A 9,962-nucleotide genomic window follows, 5' to 3' on the forward strand; every position below is an offset into this window, starting at 1 on the left:
CCTACGCCGCCGCCGCCGTCGGACCCGGACCCTGAGAAGAAACCGCCCGGCGCGCGCCAGGAGTGTCGTCACTTCCTGCGTTGGCGCGGGCTGATGACGACCGGGGGCAGGCCCGATGGTCGAGCCCACCCCCACCCCCCCACCCCCCCCCCACCCTCCCACTCCCCCCTCCCCGCCGCCAACACCAGACCTGCGCAGGGTGCCGGGCGCGCGCTGCGCGTCATTACGGGCCTAGGCGCAGACTGCTGACGACACCCGGGGTGCCGGGGCGGGGCGAGTCCCTGCTGGCAGCTCGGCGGAAGTCCGGGCCTGTCCTGGTCGGGTGCCGGTGTTGCGCCCTTTCTCCCAGTCCCCGTGACCCCGACCCCGGCGGTCGCGCGGTGGACTCCGAATCTTGCCTACGGAAGACCTCCCGCCGGTCCGGGGCGGGGAGAGCGGTTGCCACGGGGTTTTAAGCTGTGCTAAGGCGGGGCAGGGGGGCCCTCAAAGTCCGTGCACTCCCTCATCGTGAGGTGCGGCTTCTAACCTGTTGAGGCTCTTAGAATGAAGTTCTCTTCCCTGGCTCCAGTTACTCTGCGGACCTTGGTGGTCACAGAAAACTGGCAGTTCAACCTCGAGAACCTCAGGAAAGAGAACGGTAAACGAATACCCACATTCACTGGACCTGAAATGGAAAATGTGGTAAAATGTGACAGGAAATTGGGGCACAGAAAGGGCGGTGGAATTGGAATTCTTTCTCTTCCCGGAAAGAAATGTTTACTTTCTGTGTCCAGGCGCTTGTTTTGCTTCCTGAGTTTTTGGTGACAGGAAAAAACCAATTTTTTTACTCCCTTCACGCTGAAAAGGGGTGAAGGCAATAAGAACCCACCCTTGTTCATTTCAGTAGCGCGAACACTGGAGAGTTACACAAGGAAGAAAACAGTATACGCTGAACATTTATTTTACTTTTGCAGAACAAGAGTCCTAGATAGTTGCTACCATGGTGGCTTAATTTAGACAAAAATAACCAGGGGGCATCCACAGGATTCACTGTACAGCATCGATGTATTACCATAGCAGAATTAACAGTGACTCAGTTATTTAACCACCATTTTCTAGAAAGAATCCATCTAATCACATAAATACTGAAATAAGTGAAATACAAAACACTATAGACATTTTGCACAATGTACTTTTAGTTCTCCGCAGTTTTGTTTGGTATAAAGCACATATAATTTGGTTCTGACGTAGACAATTATTGATATAATTTTCAAGTTTTTCAGTGTGGGAAAGTCCCTCTCACTGTGGCCCTCTGCAACGTGGTGCCCACAACACCGCCCTGGGCGGGTGCAGACGCTACTCACACATCTGCAGTCTAGAAATAGCACATCAGCTGAATGCCAGTTTTCCTCTGATGAAAACTGGAAAAAAACAAACAAACAAAACCAAAGACTTTGCCAATCAGAACAGTTTCCAACTCAGTTTGGACATCCAGGCATGGACCCAGTGGCCATCAAACTCGGAATCTCAGCCCTCAGGAGAAGGGGAGGAGATACTACAGAGACAGCAAACTGGAAGGTTTTACACCCTGAGCTGCAGGGTGAGTACGCCAAGCGACGGTCAGCATAACCTCATGACTCTGCTCTCGGCCCCTCAGCCAGGATAGGGGAATAGGCAGACTCTTCAGGGGAGCTGGGACGTTCTTATTTATAAACTAAGAAAACAAAGAGGTCCCAACCAGGGCGCGCACGTGTTCTGGAGAACAGAGCCCTTGGCACAATGTTGGTCAAAGGCAACGAGAGGAGAGTTTCTACCTGTAACAACATCTTTGTTTAATTTTTCCAACCCAGGGGAACAGTGAAAATACTTTCAGGCATCAGGAAGCACACCCCCTGGACAGATGTAAAAAGACGTGTTGCATTTCTTTGATCCCCTCTGGCCCGTCTGTAAATGACTCTCCATGGGACAGTCAGCGCCGCACAGGAGGGAAAGCCCACCAGTTTGCGGAAAGTATTTCAAGGGCTGGCGACGAGCACGGCCCCATGTGGATGATATTCCTCGTGCAGCAATTTTTTACTGTTTGATTCACAAATTAAAGACACATTTTGGATTGTGCAAGGGTATTCTCAGTTTTTCCAAGGCATATGATTTTAATGCTGATATGCAGGAAATTATGACTATCAGAATTCTTTTTTGAAAAAGGCTTTTTTTATGCCACTCAGTAGTGGAAATTTCCTTGAAAGCCAGAGATCTCTACATCTCTAAGTATCAATGTAAGTAAGCAGATGACCAGATTCAGAAGCCTGGTTCAAGTGTTTGTTTACAAAGGCACGGACGACGACCAAAGACATAGGAGGAGTGAACCCAATGTAACACACAACACCCAGTGTCAACACTGGTACGAGCACGCCTGCGATGGTTCAGTGAAAAGAACATACTAAAAAACTACTAAACAAAGTTAATTAAAAAACATGTCTGTACGGTTATTAAACAAATGCCATTGCCAGGCTGCGGAAACGCCCAACATGTGGACGACTTAGGGGTGGAGATGCAGACAGACTGCAGCTGCAGCACATGTTTTGTAGTCTCCCACCCGGGATGAGGAGAAGTCTCAAAAGCAGCTTTGCTAGAAACTGCCTCATTTACTAATAATTTAGGAAAATCTTTCTTGGTCCTAATATCTAGAAAATCAAAACAGGATGAGAGTGGAGGGAGGGGCACGTCCACAGGAGGCAGGGACCCAGGTCCCTAACAACACTCGGGACACAGGCGACGGGCACCTGATAACACTCAGATGACTGTCTGCCGTGGGCGACCACAGATGCGCCCCTTCTGTTCACGTCTCCCCATCAGCCGTGGGCACAGCGGCCACAGTCTGAGGGCAGAGGCAGCAGCCCCAGGGAAGCGGTGCTTTCTCTCTGGTCCTCACAGATCAGTGCGCCAGCCGCCGCCCCAGCTACCGCGGAAGAACCCTCTTTAGTTTTGTTTTGGGGGGACGCAGAAAAAGAGGAAAGGCATAAAACCTGGGAAAGTCACACGAGCAACCCCTGCACAGTGAAGGTGCGTGTGACCTGCCATCCTCTGGAGCAGGAGGTTAGCTTCGTAAAAAGGTTCTTTGTAGTTTAAAAGGCCTCATTTTAATCCATCATCATTACAAGCTTTTTAAAGTTAGCGGAACTTAATGAGATGTAGTTATTGCTCTTCGTTTCCAAGAGATCTGCTCTCCAGGAGGGGCTATTTTATATTTTCCAGCTGAGAAGCCAACTGGAAAACCAGAGAAGCAATCAGGGAGCCCAGGCCCCGAACAGCTGGGACTGCTGCCTGAGACTCAGGGAACGATTTGTGCCTTCGGGTGGCTCTGTCCGCAGGCTGGCTGGAGATAGCCAGGGGGCCAGCCTGTGGCCCCCGAGTAGGGCTGCACCTGACAAGCTCCAGAGCTCTAGCCTGGTGGGAGGGAGGGGGCTGTGTCCGGGTCAGAAATCCCAACGGGCTGCGAGGCAAGAGGTGAAGCGAGGGGTGGCGCCTCAGCCCACCACAGGCCTCAAACACCTGGCTGGCCGTCCGTCTGTCTGCTCTGGAGGAGGCGGGCCGGGCCGGGCCATGGGTCTGACTGTGGTTTACCTGGCATACACGATGCGTTCCATAAGCCACCTATGCCTGTGTTTCCTTTTAAAAACCTACACTGTCATTTTAAACGCAGCATAACAAAAACTGTAAATATTCCACACTCGTCCTGCTCATCATTCACGAGGGAAAATCCTAAAAGCCTCGTTGATGAGACAAGGCAAGGCTCCTGACCAGTTGAGTGGGGATGGGTGCTCCCCGGGGGCGCTCCGAACAGCCTGCCTCTCACCCAGGGGAGCAGAAGGGACGGCAGCCCCCTCCCTGAGCCAGACACCGCGGGGGGCTGCCCGCAGCCTCGGGCTGGAAACCACGTCTGGGCCTCTGGGGAGCCCCGGCCGCAGGTGAGGGCTGGACCTTCAGGTGAGGAGCTCGGCGCAGCAGGCACGGAAAGGGGTGGGGCCGCCTTCGCTCCGCGAGTGACCTTCCCTAAGTGGTGCTGATGCGGGCAGCTCCGCCTCAGGCAGGTGGTCAGGAGGCCGGGGCCGGACACTCCATCCTCAGGAGCAGGGAACGCCGGTCTCTGCACCCCAGCTGTCCCCTCTCCGCTCTGTGCCCCGATGCCGTGGCCTCCGTGTCTGGGCAGTGGGGCAGCCTGTCCGAGCCCAGTGGACAGACTCCCTGACGGCCGAGGAGCCAGACGTACTTCGGGTGGCCGCCAACGGCTGGCGTGGGGAAGCGGGCTCTCTCCGCCGGCTACAAGTGGGGAGGGCAGCTGCTGGCACCTGGCTGCAGCCCCGGCTTCACAGCTGTCCCCAGTGGTCGTCACCCACAGAGGAATTGGGGCCTGGCCTGGCTGCAGGGGGTGCACAGAGGCCGCCAGGAGGAGGTTGTCACGTGGCTCGGCAACGGCTCAGTGGCAGCTGTGGTCTGCGCCCCAGGGGCTGACATCTGGGACCCCGATTCGAGCTCCCCCAGCTCTGACCAAATGTCCCAGGAAAGAGCGGGAAAGGCTGCCCACCCGCACCTCCCACACCCGGACTGTGACCCGTGGAGCCGGAGGCCCCACGCCTGCCGTCCAGGGAGCAGGAGAGGCGAAGGGGGTCCCCCACTGGCGAGGAGCGGCATGGTGCGCGGCGCCCCTGAGGCTCCGGGGCTCAGTGGTGTGGCCGGGGGTCCGGGGGGAGCAGCGGCTCAGGGCTGCTGTCTGGGGACTGGCTGGTGGCCGCAGCCAGGCTCTGCATGGCCTCCCGCTGCTGCTGCTTGGCCTTGTTGTAGAGCAGGACTCCGGCTGTCACCAGCACGGTGCCCACGGCTGACAGGCTGGTGACCCTGTTGCCGAAAACGATGACGCTGAGCCAGATGGACAGGGCGTGCTTGACGGTGCTGGCGACACTGCGGGAGAGGACAGCGGGGACGTCGGCGGGGGCCAAAGGCCTCTCCGCCAACCCCAGTCGTGCTGGGGTTCTTCCTACTGGGAAAAAGGTCACTGAGAAGCAGCGACACTTCCAACAAAAAGCCGAGTCCCATCTTCACACTCAGCATTTTGTCGTATTTTGCTTCGCCCTTTTTTTGACGGAAATATTTCTAAGTATGTTATAGACATCATGACATTTGATCCCTCACTGCTGCAGCGTGCTCTCCACAGAACGAGGAAGGTTCCTCTGAGAGCGCCTGAGAGAACCGGTCATTAGGGAGACTATCTGGGAAGTGACACAGCCCTGCTCAGCCACTGCCGGGACCTCATGAAGATAAAGTGAACACGACAGGGCTTGTCTCCTGGGCTGCCATTGAGGACAATTTAAACTTAATTTTTGTACTTTTCTACCTAAAGCTATTTTCTTTAAAAAGAACTGGTTTGGGGACCGTCCTCGTGGTCCAGTGGTTAAGACTCTGCACTTCCAGTGCAGGGGGACCGGGTTTGATCCCTGGTCGGGGAACTAGATCCCATATCCTGTACAGCAGCCGAAAAAAATTTTTTTAATAAAATAAAAAGAACTGGTCTTCTGTTTTCTGCTTTTTGAACCGTCAACTAACAATCACTGAAAAACAAACTTTCAGGGGTATGTGGATATAATTCCTGGCCCTAAATGGAAACAGGACCGTATGACAGACTGTGACAGCGAGAGCTTCAGGAGACCTCAGCAATCAAGCTGCCCTGGAGGGCCCTGCAGGCAGCTCCCCTCCAGGACTCGGGCAGAGGGTGCATGCACCCCGGGAGGCCCAAGGGCAGCGACGCACCTGCTGCCATCACTCCTGGGTACAATTCTGCACTCCAGTGACAGTTCTGAAGTTAAAGGACAAAGGCCCGTTGGCTTCTACAACAACTTGACGGGCAGACCCGCTGACATCACTGCATGGGTTTCCAGGCCTGCTGGCAACCTCAGCCGACTCCTTTCTATTTGTTACTGAAAATGCTCCAGTGTCAAATCACGCTTTCGCTTTCGCTAAGTGCACCCAGTTACAGAGAAGAAGCCTGTGAGACCTGAGCTCAGTGCTAAGTTACCGGCAGGGAGCCGACGGCCACGTGTGGCTGCTCAAGTGTGAACTGATAAAAGTTAGAGAAATGTCAGACGTTGGTTCCTCGTGGCACTTGGCACGCCCCAGGCGCTCAGGAGCACACGTGGCCTGTGGCTCCCACCCTGGGCGGCCCAGAAGCGGGACGATCCGTCATCCCGGGAGATTCCACGGACAGTGCTGTTTCGGGCAGGAGTACACTCACACCACTCCAAGGATTTCTGCTTCTGCAGAATCCCAGCGGGGATTCCCCTAAAGATCTGTTTCACAGACTTTCCTGTTCATGTTTCAAACGGCACCGATACAGAACGGCCTAGTAATTATGACCTGTGACCACAACGATCACTACATTTGTGATTCCACAACCACGAACACCTCTTATAAAACGTCTAGATGGCAAGCGTTCCCCTCTGCACGTGACCTGGAGACACTTCACCTCTTGGGCGGTGCGGTCCTTACCTGAAGGTCACGGGGGAGATCCTCCCCATGAGGGCATAGGCTGTGACGCTCTGCAGGTGGAAGAGGACGCCGTCCGCCAGCAGCAGAAGCAGCACGTCCTGGCTGTAGCGGAAGCTCCTCGCGTTCCATCCGATCACCGGCAAGTCCTGCGCCAGAGCCAGAGGGACGCCCGCGGTGCTGACACCCAGACCCCAGCCCAGGGGCCAGCTGCACGCTGGAGCCCGGCCGTAGGACAGGACAGCCCAGTTCCACTTGTGTTAAAAAGAGAGATCTGCGTAGACGCACACCTGTGCTTCTGTAGGACTGATGGGAGCCCACGACACGCGTGAGCACAGGAGCGTGACACGCAGACACGCCTGGGAGGGGCTGCGGGACGCACTGCTCTCCGTTTCATAAACTCCTGCCCTGGGACTTGTTCAATGGTGGTCACAATGTTTTTAAATAACAGTAGTAATAAAAACCAAGTGCAGGGGGGCTTCCCTGGTGGCGCAGTGGTTAAGAATCCGCCTGCCGATGCAGGGGACACGGGTTCGAGCCCTCATCCGGGAAGATCCCACATGCCGCAGAGCAACTAAGCCCGTGCGCCACAACTACTGAGCCCGTGCGCCACAACTACTGAAGCCCGCGCACCTAGAGCCCGTGCTCCACAAGAGAAGCCACCGCAATGAGAAGCCCGCGCACCACAACGAAGAGTAGCCCCCGCTCGCCGCAACTAGAGAAAGCCCGCGCGCAGCAACGAAGACCCAACGCAGCCAAAAATAAATAAACAAATAAATTTAAAAAAAAAAAACAAGTGCAGGAATTCCCTGGCTGTCCAGTGGTTAAAACTCAGCACTTTCACTGCTGTGGCCCGGGTTCAATCCCTGGTCGGGGAACTAACATCCCACAAGCCCTGAGGTGCGGCCAAAAAACAACAACAAAGTGCACCTAAAAACCCTCCCAGCAAAGTTTCCGGGAACCGCTGGCTGCGGCTTGGCGCCCCACGGGCACCGGACCCACGCAGGACCCGCACGGGTTTGCCTCACTCAGGGCCCCGCCCCCGGCGCTGGCGGCCTGTGTGTGCGCTCGGCACGCCCGGCGCCCGGGGCTCGCCCCGACCTGGGAAGGCGCCAGAGAAGGCGCCAGAGCCGGACTCACCATGAAGAAGATCCAGGCCGGGACGAGCATGGCCACGGCCGCCGCGCTGGTGTAGAACTGCAGCTCCGCGGCCCTGCGGGGACAGGCGCCGGTCCTCGCCCCGCCCTCCGCCGAGCCAGCGCGCCCCCCCACCCCGCCCTCCGCCGAGCCAGCGCGCCCCCCCACCCCGCCCTCCGCCGAGCCAGCGCGCCCCCCCACCCCGCCCTCCGCCGAGCCAGCGCGCCCCCCCACCCCGCCCTCCGCCGAGCCAGCGCGCCCCCCCACCCCGCCCTCCGCCGAGCCAGCGCGCCCCAGTTTATTTATCTCCTCCCAGATGATACGGACGGCCGGGCCTGACAGGCGACCCACCGGCCACTGGACGGTCCCAGGCAGCCTCAAATGAGCCGGCCTAGGGGCAGTTGGAAACAGGCAGAGTTTTCTCCCAAGTTTCAACAAGGTTCTTTTAAAGGCACCATGAAATGGGAGGGATCAGGGCACAGGGTGGTCTGGTCTCCATGGAGCAGTGACACTTACGAGAACCTATATTTGTCCCCGCTGAGGAGCTTTTTGGAGAAAACGTTCTGCAAACTAGAATAAAGAAAAGAAGAGGTTGCGAGAGATCAGATGGCACCTCACACGGTCGAAGTGCCATGTCCTCCAGAAACAGGGACACAGGGTAGCTCCCTGGGGATGGCCCTGGCGTCTGCTGTGAGCCGGGCTGAGCTGCCCCTTTCACAGATGGGTAACCTGAGGTCTCAGAGGCTGAGGACGTGCCTGAGGTTACCCAGCTCTGCTCAGCAGCGGCCACGGAACGGACAGTGTGAGCACAGGAAGACCCTGGGGAAAAAAAACAGAGACAAAACTGCTGGCCGGGAAGGCCTGCAGTGGCCAATGGGAAGACCAGACAGCGTCCAGCTTCCCTGGAACCAGAGGGCTCGGCCGCCTGCCGATGCAGGGGACACGGGTTCGAGCCCTCATCCGGGAAGATCCCACATGCCGCAGAGCAACTAAGCCCGTGCGCCACAACTACTGAGCCCGTGCGCCACAACTACTGAAGCCCGCGCACCTAGAGCCCGTGCTCCACAAGAGAAGCCACCGCAATGAGAAGCCCGCGCACCACAACGAAGAGTAGCCCCCGCTCGCCGCAACTAGAGAAAGCCCGCGCGCAGCAACGAAGACCCAACGCAGCCAAAAATAAATAAACAAATAAATTTAAAAAAAAAAAACAAGTGCAGGAATTCCCTGGCTGTCCAGTGGTTAAAACTCAGCACTTTCACTGCTGTGGCCCGGGTTCAATCCCTGGTCGGGGAACTAACATCCCACAAGCCCTGAGGTGCGGCCAAAAAACAACAACAAAGTGCACCTAAAAACCCTCCCAGCAAAGTTTCCGGGAACCGCTGGCTGCGGCTTGGCGCCCCACGGGCACCGGACCCACGCAGGACCCGCACGGGTTTGCCTCACTCAGGGCCCCGCCCCCGGCGCTGGCGGCCTGTGTGTGCGCTCGGCACGCCCGGCGCCCGGGGCTCGCCCCGACCTGGGAAGGCGCCAGAGAAGGCGCCAGAGCCGGACTCACCATGAAGAAGATCCAGGCCGGGACGAGCATGGCCACGGCCGCCGCGCTGGTGTAGAACTGCAGCTCCGCGGCCCTGCGGGGACAGGCGCCGGTCCTCGCCCCGCCCTCCGCCGAGCCAGCGCGCCCCAGTTTATTTATCTCCTCCCAGATGATACGGACGGCCGGGCCTGACAGGCGACCCACCGGCCACTGGACGGTCCCAGGCAGCCTCAAATGAGCCGGCCTAGGGGCAGTTGGAAACAGGCAGAGTTTTCTCCCAAGTTTCAACAAGGTTCTTTTAAAGGCACCATGAAATGGGAGGGATCAGGGCACAGGGTGGTCTGGTCTCCATGGAGCAGTGACACTTACGAGAACCTATATTTGTCCCCGCTGAGGAGCTTTTTGGAGAAAACGTTCTGCAAACTAGAATAAAGAAAAGAAGAGGTTGCGAGAGATCAGATGGCACCTCACACGGTCGAAGTGCCATGTCCTCCAGAAACAGGGACACAGGGTAGCTCCCTGGGGATGGCCCTGGCGTCTGCTGTGAGCCGGGCTGAGCTGCCCCTTTCACAGATGGGTAACCTGAGGTCTCAGAGGCTGAGGACGTGCCTGAGGTTACCCAGCTCTGCTCAGCAGCGGCCACGGAACGGACAGTGTGAGCACAGGAAGACCCTGGGGAAAAAAAACAGAGACAAAACTGCTGGCCGGGAAGGCCTGCAGTGGCCAATGGGAAGACCAGACAGCGTCCAGCTTCCCTGGAACCAGAGGGCTCGGCATT

General features: G+C 57.2%; 1 protein-coding gene across 1 annotated transcript in view; it reads right to left on the reverse strand.

Annotated features, from left to right (window-relative positions):
- Positions 1-4,697: 4,697 nt before the first annotated feature.
- SLC35E2B (solute carrier family 35 member E2B) overlaps positions 4,698-9,962 on the reverse strand; it is an 8,766-nt gene continuing 3,501 nt past the window's right edge. Inside the window, exons 5-8 of the mRNA XM_007448935.1 lie at positions 9,554-9,607; positions 9,206-9,278; positions 6,517-6,662; positions 4,698-4,935 (exon numbers count right to left, since the gene is read on the reverse strand). Of these exons, the coding sequence (XP_007448997.1) occupies positions 4,698-4,935; positions 6,517-6,662; positions 9,206-9,278; positions 9,554-9,607 (511 nt within the window). The remainder of the gene's footprint in view (positions 4,936-6,516; positions 6,663-9,205; positions 9,279-9,553; positions 9,608-9,962) is intronic.

Source organism: Lipotes vexillifer, unplaced genomic scaffold, assembly GCF_000442215.2.
Source record: "Lipotes vexillifer unplaced genomic scaffold, Lipotes_vexillifer_v1.1 scaffold835, whole genome shotgun sequence".
NCBI classification, from domain to species: domain Eukaryota; kingdom Metazoa; phylum Chordata; class Mammalia; order Artiodactyla; family Lipotidae; genus Lipotes; species Lipotes vexillifer.